A 15,794-nucleotide genomic window follows, 5' to 3' on the forward strand; every position below is an offset into this window, starting at 1 on the left:
TATCCAAAAATTTACATAAGTCCATTACTGAGTTGGTAAGTTTCAATCCTAATGATTTTTTTAAAGATAGATTGTTCTGCTCACTTAAGAAAGAAAAATTTAATAACTCAGAGAAATAAATAACATGATTATGACGTAAATTAACCCAATCATTTTGTGGAAATGAAAGTGCTACTTATTAGATTCCCATTAAAAAATTAAAAACATTTGAACAAAGTCAATATTTTGAAAAAATAGTAGAATGATTAGCTAGTTTCCATTGGAATAGTGAAAAATATTTATGATAAATTTTCTTTTATTTCAAATCAAGATACAAAAAACATGGAAATTTCAAAAAAAGGAAACATTTTTTGAGTAGTTTAATTTAAGTGCTTCATGCTAGGGAATTTATATGTATGTGTTATGTGCTGTCCATTTAGAGTTAATAACATTATTTATTATAAATATATATAATTCACATCGAAAAATATATGAACCAAATAGAGAAAATATACATACTAAATAATATCAACTTCTATAGAACGTTTTCGGGGGTCTTTGAGTATACATTATATGTACAAATATAAGAAAATTATTATTATAATTTTTTTTGTTTTTTTTTCTAGAGGACTTCCATTGAGATTATTTGGTTTTTTGTTTTATGGACGCCAATTGTGTTGTGCTGTGTACTATATATTCTCTCTTCCATTGATGTTAGTTTTTGAACAGAAAAACCTTGTTGCCGTTGTGGTTCGGAGTCAAGATCGGATGGTCTAATGGAGTCGTCAACGGGAAATTTCTAAAGTTGGTTCCTAACGACGTTTGCCGAAACGCAAAAAGACATGATCGACATCTGTGCGTTTATTGTAGTTCTTCAATAGATCATCAGAGTTGGCCACCAAAGCTGAAAGAAAAATTCAAATGGCATTACATTCAAAAACAAGTATACATGCAATTGCTTACCAGATGCCTCATTATTGATATAGGATTTGAGGGCCGATGTCAATTGATCCGAATTTTCCAAAGCCATGCACACCTTCTTGATGTGCACGGGCATTTCTTCAACAATACCCACCTGGCAGAGAGGTGGAGCCTGGGTTGCTGCCTGGCACGAAGAGGGCACCAGGAGAAGGACAATGCAGGCAAAGCATGAAACAACGAAGAACTGCACAAACGACGACATGGCTGAAGGGTAAATGGAGCCAAGAAATATGATAGACATCGTTAACTGACGTTTGGCATCAAACATATTCAATTATGGCTTAGGTCAGAGAACAGAATAGACTCCTGCCTGAAGGATTTTGCTCAACAAATGTTGTTTAAATGGTAATGATTTCAACGACACTCGCTTCCTGCTTAGAGCTATCTACCTTATTGTATTCTAGAGCTATCTACCTTATTGTATTCTTATTGCTATGACAATGTTGAGTTATTTTCACTCTTAAATCTCCACTAATGCCTCACTCATTCCTTGATGGCAGAGTTTTTTTAATACATTTTACGCGACAGACAATTTATTTTCATTTGATAAAAGGAGGCAAATGATGATGATAATGTCTTAGGTAATCTCTTGTCGCGCATACGCCCTGAGGGCCTTGTGTTACTGCAATTGCTTTGCATATGGCTGTGTTCGTGATTTAAAATGTGTATGTGTGTGTGTGTTGGTTCGTTTGTGTATGTTTAGTACACATATGTGCTAAGTATCTACGTGTTGCTGGTGCATCCATTTGGCTTAGAGACGACAAGCAAACATTCTTGGAAGATATGAGGAACTGAACTATGATTTTCTGTTGTCTCTAAGTCTGCTGGCACGTTCGAAGGATCTCTTTAAAATTAACTCAACTAATGCACCAAAGGACCATACATCTTTATATCTATACAGACATTTGTATTACTTCCTTAACACAATGATTTCTTCACCTTTTGGAAGTGTAACTAATAAATAGTTTTAGTTTAAAAGTTTTCAGAAATATCTCTTAACGCTTTCCTTTATTTATATGTATATTAACCAGATTTTATTAGTGCCAACATTTTATATAGACTTTCTATTGAATCTGAAACAAATTAATTTTTTCCCCCTTTTAAGAAACCGTGAAAACAACAGATTACGAGTCTCTATATATAAAAACAAATACTCTATACTGAAATGGTAATAAAAATTAAAGTAATCAACTAAATTTGCTATTTGGATTACATATATAAACTGGATATACATTTTTCGAAAAAAAAAACTCCCAATAAAATGTAAAGACTATCCTAACTCTGTTTATAACTTTGGGCTTTTGAATATTATAATATACCGAACTATATTATATATACCGAACCATATTATCCATTGTATTAAATAGTTTATCTTCAAAAATGACTTCTAAGATACAAACCTATTAAGTTTATCTTAGTACGATGGTAAAAGCACGAATAAAATATCTTTTGAAGTATCTAACATCAAACTATTAAATCTTAAAAAAAATCTGAACTTTTCTATAATTTCTATTTCCAAGAACTTTATTTTTCCACCAATACATACCTTTAATGGGTTTTGAGTATATTTTCTTGATCCCAAAAGATGGAAAGAATTGATATATAGTGTTTAGTTTTCAACACTTTTGAAGCACTGACTGTAACTTGTTGAACGCAAGCACTCGAATGATGTCCTCTAACGACAGGACATCAGCTTTTATTTACTTCCGTTGTGGACGCGCACAGACAAATGGCAAGCTTCTGATTGGTCGTTGGGCACACATACACTCACAAATGTGGACAAATAAAATAGACACATGTTGCACAGCATGGCAAGAAGATGCTGTGAGCTCTTGGTTTCCATTTGTGGGCGTGCTCAAATATATTGCTCATACGCCATGGATACCGACCAAAACAAAACGTGTGCGTGTGTGCTGTGTGTGTACTTTGCCCAAAGAACTTTGAGACAAAAGCATACAACGCACAAATATACAGGACTCCAGCATGCACAATATGTTTATCTATTATATAAGTTGATCAACTACCTAACTACCTACCTACGCATCATCCCCGATAATTATGTTGTAAAAAGTTCAGTAGCAGTTTTTCCTTTTATTAGGTAGTTAATAATTATTAATGCCTGCACTTACTCCCCATTAGATGGAAAGCATGTGAGCTTGTTCATTCTCTCTTTAAGGATTCCTTTAAAACTTGTTGCATTAGCCAATACATTATCATAAATTGCTTGAGCTTCTTAAAAATGTATATAGTTTTGTATTCAAAACTATGAATTCCAGCAGTTGTCGTTTGCTTGGATCATTCGAAATTTCATCACTAAAACACATTTTCCAACTATTATGGAAATGATAGGGATTGCCCTTGAATCAAGCCTCATAATTTGTACGAATGCATCAAAAATTTAAGTAATAGATCTACATTATTGTCAGTTTCTGACTACTTTACTATACCCTCTATCTGTCCCCAGGATTCCATTACTTTTTCACTCCCACCTTCGTCAGCTTAACAACCAGAAAGTGCAATTGCTGCTCCAACTAATCTTCAGCTTACGCTGCTTTCGGGAATTGAAACATTGAATTAATTTCAAGTAGCGCGTGTTTAGCATGCAAAGTAGAGTATGTACATATACAGATGTACATGTACATATGTAGATGGATATGTATGGATAGATATTTTTGAGATAACATTTCCAAGATGGAGCAGCCTTGGCCCCATTACTTATTACAAGAGCTAATCAAATTTGGATGGACTTTATGCAGTCTGGATTGAAGTCAAAGACGTTATGCACTTAGTGGGAAACGAACTTCTGTGTCTATCATCTTGTATATTAATTTGATTAGATGCTCTTTGATGTAGGCGGACCACAAAAACAAGCACCATATGGGATTGACAGTTAGAGGGGGTTTCACTCCCATATATGTAGGTACATTTCGGGTTTTGGGGGAGTCGGCATAGACATTATATGCGCCATTGACTGAACAAATTCCAAAACGCAACAATGTCACGCAAAATTTGCACAAAATTTGAATAAACTGATTGGGTTTTTAGCACTAGTCCGCTAGTCGCTATGGGAAGAGTGAGGGCAAGGGCATTTCCTACATACATACATATATACATAGTTGGTCATATGGGCTGTGGGCTTCAATTAATATTTAAATTACATATGCCCAACTGATTGAACAACTTTAATTTTTGATTTACATTTTATTTCAAGGTTTCGTTACTTTTTTCTCTCATCTTCCAAGGACAAAGACTAAAACTAAAAGATATCAATTTAAAATGCTCGATTCGATATAATTCTCAATCTAAGAGCTTGGCCACTATGGGATCTGGAGCAGACATGGCATAACCCAAATGTTGCAGAGCCCGCCGAATCTCTGTGAAGACAGTCGCATCGTCAATTGTGGCTGGCAGGATGACCTTTTCGTTGCGTGCGAAATCAGCCATGGCCTTGCGCATGGTCTTACCGGAGCGAGTACGTGGCAAATTGTTCACCGAGGTTATCAAACGGAAGGCAGCAATGGGACCCACAACATCACGTATTAGTTTAATAATTTCTGTTGATAGTTTCGCATCGGTTTTCTTACAGTTCTCCACGGGTATATACAGACAAAGTGGCACTTGACCCTTCGTGGCTTCGGGAACACCAAATACAGCCACATCAACGACATCAGGATGACGGAGGACAGCATCTTCGAGACTTGAGGTAGATAATCGATGACCAGCCACATTGATGACATCGTCATCACGAGCGGTTACAAATACATAGCCAAGTTCATCCTTATAACCAGCATCCATGGTATCATAGTGGCCCTGAATTGAATTCCAAACCAATCGAATTATTATGAATACAATTAAAGGCATCAGAAGTCTATTACCGGAAACCTTTGAAAGTACAACTTGCGAAAGAGTTCATCGTTCTTATAAAGAGTAGCCATATTTCCGGGTGGCAAAGGCAATTTCAAAGCTATGCGACCAAGTTCCATGGCTTGGGCTTCGGTGCCATCGGGCTTTAAAATTCTAACTACAGTAAATATATATATTAGTTAACGGAGATCAACTTTATTAGCTAACTTACTGTCATAACCCATCAATGGCAACCCGGTGGAATAGGTAGGCGGACGAAGATTCTGTTGAAAGCCCAAACAGGTGGCTGTCACTGCTGAGCCCGTTTCCGTTTGCCACCAATGATTTAATACAGGTACCTTGAAAGTCTTCTCTATCCACATTTTGGTCTCATAATCACAATGCTCTCCAGCTATGAAAATGGCTCTCAAGGATTTCATACTATACTGGCGACCATAACTGATCTCTGGATCGGCACGACGTATAACACGAAAAGATGTGGGCACCGAAAATATGGAGCACACCTTGTACTGATCGATGATTCTATCAAAAATAGAGTTTAGAATGGAATCCATTTAAGAAAACATAAATACTCACCTGAAATATTGTCCTGGATCAGGCGTACGATCGGGCTTACCTTCATACATCACACTGGTGGCACCAAGGCATAGAGGACCATAGCATATGTATGAATGACCCACCACCCAGCCCATATCTGATGCCGCCCACCAGGTATCGCCTGGCTGGATGCCATAGATATGCCGCAGAGTGTACATCAAAGCCACCAAATGACCACCAATTGTGCGAAGAACTCCCTTGGGCTTATCTGTGGTACCCGACGTATAGAGGATGTATAAAGGATCATTGGCTTCGATAGGCACACAAGCTATTGGCTGCTTGGGGTTTGCCATAGCCAGCACATTGGACCAATTGACGTCGGTTTCATCATTCAATATATTCTGAGATATCTGATCACGCATAAAAATTATATTCTTTTGCGGTGGCTTCCAACGTGACATTTGTATGGCCGAATGAAGAATATCTAGATAGGGCACCACTTTGCCAGGCTCGACACCCACATTGGAAGCAATTACCAATTTGGGTTCCACATGCTCAATCCTTGAGCATAATTCTCGCGCCGCAAAGCCGCCAAAGACAACGGAATGAATGGCACCCAGTCGAACAATGGCCAACATGGCAATTATGGTTTCCGGTATTAACGGCATATAGATCACAACACGATCACCCTTGACCACTCCCATCTTGGCCAATCCGCCGGCCAACAAAACAATTTCATCGTACAGTTCTTGATACGTAACTTCTCGCACTGTTCCTGTCAGCGGACTGTCATGAATGAGGGCCACTTTGGAGCCACGACCAGCCAGTATATGCCTATCGATGGCATTGTAGCAGGCATTTAGATAGCCACCCACATACCATTTAGTAAATGGAGGATTGCTTACATCCAACACCTGCTGCCACGGGCGATCCCAGTTTAATAGATGAGCCTGCTCCTCCCAAAATTGCACTGGGTTTCGTACGGATTTCCGATAGGCCTCCAAATACAATGGATCATGTTCATCCAAGGGCATGCCGCCAATGGACTCTAATCGGAATAAATATTTGATAGTGTGAATTAGTGGCAAGTCCAAGCCGGATAGTTTCGCTGGCCCGGTCATTGGCCTGAGTCTAAACTAATTAACAAAACTTTAACGAAGACAAAATTGAAATTCAATTTGTAAATATTCTAAAATGATCCAATAAACGTGCGGTCACTCAACTGAATAATACCTATATACAATTGCCTATATGCATATAGTAAGTGCTACATATGTATGTATATATACAGTATCGGGGCGAATCAGACAACGAAAACACAGACACGCAATAGCCAACCAGACATTATTTTGTCTTTCGATTTTAGTTTCATTTCGAAATTTAAATTGACCTTTAACTCAGATGGTAGTGCCATTATATAATCCGATTAAAGTCCTTTATTAGAAACTTTTGCGAAACTATTTGATGATGATTTGATTCACTTAACTTCCTTGTCACTTACTTTCATCAAAATGCGCTTTATTCACTGAAACTGATCCGGCACCCAATTCCATATTGAACTTGATTCTAATTCTATATATGTACAATTGAGTTTTATTGTTATTTTTTAAACTTTTGCGGATTCTCCGGGCACACAACCGTCGTTCTGAAGTCGAGACTTAAGAATGGAATCGTGAAAATGTTATATAGCATGTATATAATACCAAAAGCGTCAATAACAAAACACATTTTCGATCAAAGGTTTGGATTTAAAAATTAAAGAGAGAGCACTTGCTGAAAGAAATGAATGGGAAAAAAACGAATTGAACCGAAACAGATGGAGAACAATTAAGACAGATAACAAATTAAGAACGATAAGAGATTGTTTTAGCGGCATAATATTAAAATATACAAGAGTAATGATCAATGTTTATCCTAATCCTAGAAGGATACTAGGCACAAACAACTAATGTATAAAATTCACATTGCATTTAGTTATCATCTGTTAAGTTAATTCCAAGTCATTTCAGAATTATATTTATAAAATGTATACAAAAAACTCAACTTAATTTAGTCGATTAAGATCTTAATCATTTTTTCTTCTTATCCTTTTTGGATTTTTTAGTTGGCGGGCAGGAGACATTCGCTTCTCCTTCGACTTCCTTTTTCACCAATTCGACACTGAAGCCCTTAATGTACGGCTTGACCAGGCGGAAAACCAACTTTTCATGCTGTACATTCCTCGAGTCAAGACTCAGGCGCACAGTGACGGGATCAAAGGAATGAAATACGACATTGCCGCAACGTTGTGTATGATCCTCCTCATTAAATGTGAAAATGATTTCACTTTTAATTCGCTCTAGGCCATCTTTACCATCCTTATCCGACTTCAAATACAAAGTACCTTCTAGACCATATTTCGGGATGAGAATTTGAAGAGCATTCTTACGCACGAACAATACATAGCTAAAAAGATTGATAAAAACAATAAAATAATAATTTTTATAAACAGATGTAGTGGTCAATTCTTACCCCTCCTCGTCTTCTTCCTTGCCACGGAAAAAGAGATGCGTGTTAAGAGCCACTGAAGCTCGACCGGCATACTGTGCCATCTTATGGCGATAGTTGAGATTATTGCACAATTCCTCATTGGATTTGCGCTCCAACAACTGGGCATAAGTGCTATCGGCTCCAACAGACGCGGCCAGCAAACGGTGAACCATTATGTCAGAGTACCGACGAATCGGAGAAGTGAAATGTGTATAAATGGGCGCAGCGAGACCATAATGGAAGAACTCTTCCTTCTGTAGACTACCACTGATAAAGTACACAGCTTGCATCATGCAACGTGTAGTTAGGATACGAATCATAGTATTAAAATAGGGATTATCCTTTTTGACACATTTGTCCAATGAATGGGACAGAGACAAGCCGGATTCAATGTCCACCTCGAAGCCTTGATAGCGTGCTGCTTTCACCAAAGGATCAAAGTTTGTGGGTGGAGGACGTGGATGCCGGCGAAGCACAGCGCACTCAGAGAATTCGGATGCTATATGCTGGGCTACTGTAATATTGGCCAGTAACATGAACTCTTCCACCATGGAATTGGTGTCTCGCATTTGTTTGACCTCCACCTCAAGAGGTTCATGGGTTTCACTGTCCACTTGAAAACGAATTTCAGGCGAAGCCAAGACCAAAGCTCTGCCGACAAGAAAGGAGGCAATTGATCAATTTTAGGTCAATATATTATTACTTTTCACACTTACCCGTTGTCCATACGTCTTTTCTTTAAAATTTTCGCCAAACGATTCAGATTTCTCAGCGATTTAGCTATTTCGCCCTGTTCATTGGAATCATCGATCATCACTTGAGCCTCTTCATAAGTCATGGCTCGCTTGGATTTGATGACGCTCTTGTGGAAGCGTTTATTCAGCACGTTAGCTTCCTGGTCCACTTCCCAAATGCAAGAGAACGCAAAACGCTCTACACCTCCAACTAGAGAGCAGAGATTCGAACTAAGCAACTCGGGTACCATGTCAATGCGTTTTCCGACCAAATAGACGGTGGTACCACGAGCTGCGGCCTCCTTGTCCAAGGCATTGCCGGGTCGAATGAAATGGCTGACATCGGCTATGTGAACTCCTACCTCTAGATTGCCATTGGGCAGATCGCGACAATGGAGGGCATCGTCAATGTCCGTACAACCTGGTGGATCTACTGAGCAAATATATAGATCTCGAAGATCTACACGCTTGGCATAATCTTCTGAGGTAATTGTCCAAGGCATTTGAGGCAGGAAACTTAATACTTCCTCGGAAAACTTGCAATGGGGAACATCGTGTTCCAAAAGAATCACTTCGTTTTCGGTGGCCATGTCACCCAATGGACCCAGAGAACGAACAAAGTGGCCATGTGGGTAACGCGAGTTCCTGGGCCAAGTATCAATAGTTACAATGATGCGTTGATTTAGTAATTTAGCCGCCTGCCTTGTCTCGATTCGGATGCGGGGAATCTTTCGATCTGCGGGCACGAAAATATGCCGATTGGTGTCCTCTATCAGGCTGGGCTGCAATATGCCACAATATTGACGCCATTTACGACGTACAATTCCCACAATGCGACCCGTGGGTGTGCGTTCCTCTGTTTTAGCAGCCGCCAACGCAGCCTTTTTTACTTGCTGCTCTTCTTCAGCACGCTCCTCACTGGGCACATCATCGGCATAAACATTCTTCTCCTCCAAAACAATTTCGCTTGGGGCAGACCATTCAGATTCGGGTAACAGCTCGACGGCAACTATATCACCATCGACAGCACGATTCAAGGATTCGCGGCCTTGTAAAAGAATCTGCGATGTTTTGGAATTATAGTTTATTGTTTGTTTCCCTCGATATTTATATATTTACCCCTTTCTCGTAATTTTCCACATTGACATTGCCCTCCAAATAGTTCTCACGGGAAGCCTGGAAAGATCCTTGTAGGTATTTTTTTTGACGTAGACCCTCGAGCAATTCCTTCATGCTCAAATGTGGAGGATACTGAGGACGAGCTTGCTTTTCATTTTCAAAGGACTTTTGCGACAGTTTGTCAACCAAAAGGGGGAAATCTTCAAGAGATTTGACATACTCAGCAGCTGAGGTTACCAAAATACCCTCAGATTCTGCTTTGGAGCGATTGCCCGCATCATCGGTTAGTAGAATTACCCGTGTAGTAGACTGACCACTTCTCTCAAAGCTCTTTGACGATTGGGAGTTCAGTAAGTGAGTGTCATACCACTTGGTGGCCAGGCGAATAGCACGATCATTACGATCATTGGCAGACTCATTGGGCTCCCGGTCGGCATATGTATCTCTGATTGAAAGTAAACCAATATAACTATAGAGATCATGATATTTTTACTAACCAACTCACTTGTGATGCTCATTTACAAAGACATAGAAATTCCTGGATCGATCGTGTATGATCTCATTAAAACGCTTATAAATCGAGGAACTCTTGTGCTTCACTTCATTAAGCACAGTGCTCAGAACTATCACATTGTGTAGGACATCCTCTTCAAGGACATCAATCTGATCTAGCACCACATTTGTGTCCAGGACAATGTAGTGGGGATGCTTGAAGAGCGTGCTATTGATTTGGTGTCGCGTGGTCAATTGATACACTTCGTTTTGGAAGCAATACTGACACAAATCCGAACCACAGCCAATATCATCACGTAGATAATGCTCCCGGACAATCCTTAAAACATTGCCACGCTTTGTTTTACGCGTAAATTCACGTAAACTTTGCATTTTATTTTCGCTGTTATTCGTTTATTTTGCTTTTGCATGTGTTGCACATGTGAGCCGGAATTGTGTGGTTGCTACACGACACGACTAGAGATGAGCAAGTGAATCACAAAAAAAGGCTAACCTTTTAGCCTTTTATCATTAACAAATCATTATTGAATCAATCAGTAAATATAAATAAATCACTTATATTATCAAGGAATCGTAATGATTCGAATTAAGTTGGTATATTATACTTTTCAAGGGCAATTACAGACGGAATTTTATTCTGAGAAGCGAATTCCGTTGGGGGCCGAATTCGAAAGGCCATTTACTTACTTCAATATTAAACATTTTATAAGTTATTAACTAAATATCTCAAATATAAATCTGTAAAAACTCCATCCTTTTGATCTATTTATTAAAAGTTGCGAAAGTTTTTCTCGCAGTGTGTTCCTATGTGTTAATCAACACTACACGCTGATATATTTGTAGATTAGCCAATACTACACTTGTTATTGTCCATTCTTTTGGCTTGATAAAACGTTTGTAGACTTCGCTGTCTGAGGAAAATGGACTCTAATTTGCTGCGTTTACCAAATGGAGATGGCCTGCCGGTAGTGTCCGCCAACAGTGAGGTAAAATCTCCATTTCTTATTGGCGTGGCTGGCGGCACAGCCAGTGGCAAATCGACGGTGTGCAAGAAGATTATGGAACAGCTGGGCCAGGCTGAAATGGAGGACACACAGCGGCAGGTGGTGACCATCAGTCAGGATAGTTTCTATCGCGAACTGTCGCCAGCCGAAAAAGCCAAAGCCCAAAAGGGTCTATTTAATTTTGATCATCCCGATGCCTTCAACGAGGAATTAATGTACGCAACATTGCAATGCATATTAAAGGGGCAAAAAGTGGAGATACCTAGCTACGATTATCGGACGAACTCCCTGTGAGTAGGGCAAACTATGTAGATGACACTTTGAATATGCCTTTCTTATGACATGATTCTTTTCAGAAATTTTGAAGACATGCTGATTATCTATCCCGCTGATGTAGTTTTATTTGAGGGCATATTAGTGTTCTATTTTCCGAAAATTAGAGATCTATTCCACATGAAACTATTTGTGGACACAGATTCTGATACCCGACTAGCAAGGCGGGGTAATGTTGTTTTGGAATTTCTTATTTCTTCCAATGACTTTACCCTTTTTGTATATATTTTTTACAGTGCCACGTGATATCAATGAGCGTGGCAGAGATCTGGATGCAGTGCTAACCCAGTATATGACCTTTGTGAAGCCAGCTTTTGAGGAGTTTTGTTCCCCTGTGAGTTTTGTTTTTTTATCTTGTAGTTTATGCATATAGTTTAATCCAATATTTCCTCTTTTGTCTTAGACCAAAAAGTTTGCTGACGTTATAATACCTCGAGGTGCAGACAATACAGGTGAGAGAGCGTCTAGCCATAATCAAGCTACACTGACAGACACACACACACACTTTATATTGTACTCGCATTTACTTCTCCACACCTACAGAACAAAACACTTGTAGAAAGTTAATACATTTTCTTTTGTACTAGTCTTGTTCTTTAATAAGTATTAACCCATGAACAATCAACCAACAAATATTTTAAACCCGAAGATAAAATAGACTGCTTGATGTTATTTTGTTTCTCGTTTTGTGTTTTTTGGTTCATTTACTCTTTTCGTTTTGTTTTTGTTTGTTCCTGTTCGTTTTCTTAATTGTATTTCTTGCAGTTGCCATTGATCTCATTGTACACCATATTGGGGAAATTCTCGCCGCCACCAACAACGCACAGCACAACAACACAGTCCGAATTGCAGCGTCCAGCATGAAGCGCGATCACTAAAACAAACAAAAAATCCAACAAACTCTAGAATACAGACAATTATCGAACTGAAAGTTTCGCTAACAAAAAACAAATCAGTTGAAAGCTTGTACTAATTGCCCAATCTAAGCGCTGAATTCGCCTCGCCAAGCCTAAAACCCAAGTCCTTCTTGTCCCTACATATTCTTTTAATATTCTAAAATTATATATTAACCTAACTTTAAGCTGGAACAGTGAATTATTACGAAATGTCCACATCATATAATGAATTTTTATGTGGTCTTCTTTTTTTTCGTTTGGAAACTAAACTAAAATTTTCTAAACAATCTAACTTGGGCTAAATACCATATATACAAACACAAGTGAAGCACTCTGACAAAGACATTTAATTAATTTATTCTCCTATGTGTTTATATTGTATATCCTAGCTTAAACCAAAAAAATAACACTGAAACGAAAAACTAACAATTGTTAAATTGTTGCCAAAGTCAGGAGGTATTCCTAATATCCAACTTAACTAACATTCATAATAAGTAAAATTGGAAACTTATCGGATTTGAAATACTCTTGCAGACTTTGTTCAAATCTCATAAGCTAACATTCAAAAATTGGAAATAAGTAATTTATTTTTAACAATATTCTCGTGATATATTCATCCAATCAAACAACTTAAAAAAAACTAAGCTAAATTATGTTTTGATCAATATGAATACAGTCTGCAAGAGTAATAAACCACTATAAATGATCTATTATCATATTTTTCATTTCGTTTTTCCATTAATTTTGGGTTGACATTCAACTACACCTAAATACTACTTAATATATAAATGTATTTAAACTTGTTGTATTTGCTACGTTTATACTTGATTAAAACTAGTAACTAAACTTATAATGGGAAATGTTCTCAGTAAAAAAATGAAATTAAAAAAAACTTCATCCCAATCATTTAGAAAATGACAAATCCATCCAAATAAAATCAAGTGAATAATTGAGAAAGATGTGTTAAACCAATGTAATGGATTGCTTGGCGTTTTAACTGTATCATATCTTAGACTAAGCTGATGTAAATCTCGACAAACAAACAAAAATTATTATCCCAATATATAGAATTATTGAAATTTATCATATAAACGTAGTACATGCCGTCTTCAATAAGATATAGATCTAGATAATGTGGCTAATTAAACACAAATTGTAAACGGTACACACAACACCTCTCACACACACATACACACATTCACAACAACCACAGCAATAACAAAATGTGCAGACTTAAGAAAGTGCCGGCCAATAACCATGTGAAAAAACAATAGAGAACACAGGTGAAAACTGAGATATCCTAAACTAGAACTACTTATAGAGTAAGTCATTGTTAGTGTAAGTAATACGATCCTAGACCGCTTTTAGTTGGGCTACCAGAGCAATCCACGGCAGCCAACAGGTAAGCGGCTCAGTTTTCAAACTTTCATGTTGAATTTTATTTCTTTGTTCACTTTAAAATGCTAGTATAAGAAATTTGGGCGTAATTGCGGAAAATTAAACCTAGTTCTTTCTTCTCTCCTTTGCAGTGGCCATTGATTTGATAGTTCAACATATACGTGATTTTCTCAACAACCGTTCGCGTCATGGTTCAACTGGCAACATTGCCTTATATATGAATTTGGATTTGGGTCTGAATGGAGCCGCAGCCGGTGGCAACGACGCAGTTGGCGGAGGAGCAGGAGGTAAGGCTAAATTGCAACAGCTGAAGGGCAAAGCACGTCCCCACTAACACCCAGCAACATGTGACAAACTATCGGATTGGAATTGACTCTAACACTCAAACTAATAGCGAAAGCAAGAAAAATTCTACTAATCATTCAACCTCATACTCTATATGAGGGAGACATATTGTTAAGCCATATCAAACAATGATATACTTTATGTTTCAATAACTAAAAGATGCCAGCGACAATAAGACTGGCACCTACAATGCTATCAGACGTTTCTCGACACTCTGCAAGGAGCTCAATATGCAAGGAAATTTCTTTTTCGACAGAAACAAGAATCTGCCGCATCACTAAACCAAATGAATGGAATGACACGCGGGAAAAGAAGGCGAGAGGAGGGTAGGCAGCTAGTTGGAGTCACAGCGTAGTACAAGACACAGCACACACATGTTTATGTAGATGATTGTTATTATATATTTTACTGTTTTTTTTTTTTTTTTTGTGAATAAACCGGAAATGGCTTTATAATACCATATAAAGATATAGAAAATTAGCAAATGTTACTTCATTTAGCAAAATTATCTTGTTGTCCCATAGTTTTTAAATATTGCACTTGTACATGGCATTTATTTTACGTACATCTCCTGACGAAAAGCCTCGACGTTGTCCCATCTGTTTGGCATCGGCATTAGCTCTCAATGCTTTCAATGTCGGCTGACCGTTGCGGCTGAAACTTGTGGGTGAATAATGCATCACACTGGCATAATCATATGCCACACCGAATCCGTATTGGGTTTTTGAGCTGGCCTTTTCGAAATTGGGAATCGTCTCAGGTTTGATATTATCTGTCATCACCATAACGTAAGAGTCACGCTCGTGACGATTTTGCTCATGGAAGAAGCCAAGGGCGTGCATCAGCTCATGTATGGGTGTGCCATACGTACGCAGGCAAGTGGGCGACTGAAGATTGACTTCCTGACGTCCGCCCAGTCGACCAACACCACTCCAGCAACCCGATTTGCCACTGCCAATGGATATGTAATCCTTTTCAGTGGTACGTGGCTTGAAGCGCACACAAGTTTTGCTATGATACTCAGAAAAAGCATGACGAATGTTATCCATCTCCTGTTTGGTAAATGGTCCAACTATCTCATATGGTACAATTGCTCCTGGCCAGCGTGAACTCTGTGCCAATATTCCATTTCGTGAGCCCTCCGAGCGTGCTAGGCGGTAACTTAGCGGTATCAATATATCACCCTCAAGATATGTGCCCAACTCTTCGGGATTTTGTTCCGACTTATCATCGTGGGCATCGACCAACAGTCCTGTTTTCTCAGTATCCGGTGCACCAAAGACGGCTTCACCCAAATGGGAGAGATCTATCCATTCGTCTTCCGCAATATCCTCGTCCATATCGATAGGTAGCGCCTGGGCTATCAAAAAACACAGCAAACTAGCTACGAATATGTTCACAAACTTTGCCATTTTCTACTCTTTTCTACTGGTGCTTCGAACTCAGACTGAGTTGGCATTTATAGTCGCCAGTGTCACTTGATGGAACCTAGACCTCCACAAACTAGAGCCGATAAGTCTAGTGGGTATGCATGTAGCTATGCGGTTTTATCATTGCCGTTT

The 15,794-nt window shown here is 38.6% G+C and overlaps 5 protein-coding genes across 6 annotated transcripts; 1 reads left to right on the forward strand and 4 right to left on the reverse strand.

Moving 5' to 3' along the window:
- Nucleotides 1-277: 277 nt before the first annotated feature.
- Ms (Myosuppressin) lies at nt 278-2,622 on the reverse strand. The gene is made up of 3 exons (XM_068300589.1): nt 2,507-2,622; nt 943-1,164; nt 278-883 (listed from the first exon to the last, which is right to left on the reverse strand). Exons 2-3 carry the CDS (start codon nt 1,160-1,162, stop codon nt 792-794), a joined length of 312 nt encoding a protein of 103 aa, XP_068156690.1. The 5' UTR covers nt 1,163-1,164; nt 2,507-2,622; the 3' UTR covers nt 278-791.
- Nucleotides 2,623-4,141: 1,519 nt separating this feature from the next.
- LOC137584833 (acyl-CoA synthetase short-chain family member 3, mitochondrial) lies at nt 4,142-7,024 on the reverse strand. The gene is made up of 5 exons (XM_068300402.1): nt 6,863-7,024; nt 5,401-6,409; nt 5,036-5,346; nt 4,836-4,981; nt 4,142-4,770 (listed from the first exon to the last, which is right to left on the reverse strand). The coding sequence occupies exons 1-5, from the start codon at nt 6,912-6,914 to the stop codon at nt 4,258-4,260; spliced, it is 2,031 nt and encodes a 676-aa protein (XP_068156503.1). The 5' UTR covers nt 6,915-7,024; the 3' UTR covers nt 4,142-4,257.
- Nucleotides 7,025-7,222: 198 nt separating this feature from the next.
- Dis3 (exosome complex exonuclease RRP44-like protein Dis3) lies at nt 7,223-10,701 on the reverse strand. Its single transcript, XM_068300401.1, has 5 exons — nt 10,249-10,701; nt 9,744-10,188; nt 8,607-9,685; nt 7,873-8,541; nt 7,223-7,806 (listed from the first exon to the last, which is right to left on the reverse strand). Exons 1-5 carry the CDS (start codon nt 10,626-10,628, stop codon nt 7,431-7,433), a joined length of 2,949 nt encoding a protein of 982 aa, XP_068156502.1. The 5' UTR covers nt 10,629-10,701; the 3' UTR covers nt 7,223-7,430.
- Nucleotides 10,702-11,113: 412 nt separating this feature from the next.
- Uck (Uridine-cytidine kinase) lies at nt 11,114-14,709 on the forward strand. 2 transcript variants are annotated; one of them, XM_068300949.1, is made up of 6 exons: nt 11,114-11,550; nt 11,617-11,762; nt 11,830-11,927; nt 11,997-12,045; nt 14,019-14,174; nt 14,392-14,709. In XM_068300949.1, the coding sequence occupies exons 1-6, from the start codon at nt 11,177-11,179 to the stop codon at nt 14,511-14,513; spliced, it is 945 nt and encodes a 314-aa protein (XP_068157050.1). In that variant the 5' UTR covers nt 11,114-11,176; the 3' UTR covers nt 14,514-14,709. The 2 variants fall into 2 exon arrangements, with proteins under 2 accessions (XP_068157050.1, XP_068157051.1); XM_068300950.1 differs by lacking the exons at nt 14,019-14,174; nt 14,392-14,709 and adding an exon at nt 12,359-13,342 and having other exon boundaries at nt 11,121-11,550.
- LOC137583850 (zinc metalloproteinase nas-4) lies at nt 14,686-15,572 on the reverse strand. Its single transcript, XM_068299001.1, has one exon. It carries the CDS (start codon nt 15,570-15,572, stop codon nt 14,760-14,762), a length of 813 nt encoding a protein of 270 aa, XP_068155102.1. The 3' UTR covers nt 14,686-14,759.
- Nucleotides 15,573-15,794: the final 222 nt, after the last annotated feature.

The sequence above is a fragment of the Drosophila tropicalis genome, unplaced genomic scaffold (assembly GCF_018151085.1).
Source record: "Drosophila tropicalis isolate 14030-0801.00 unplaced genomic scaffold, ASM1815108v1 contig_878, whole genome shotgun sequence".
Lineage (NCBI taxonomy): Eukaryota > Metazoa > Arthropoda > Insecta > Diptera > Drosophilidae > Drosophila > Drosophila tropicalis.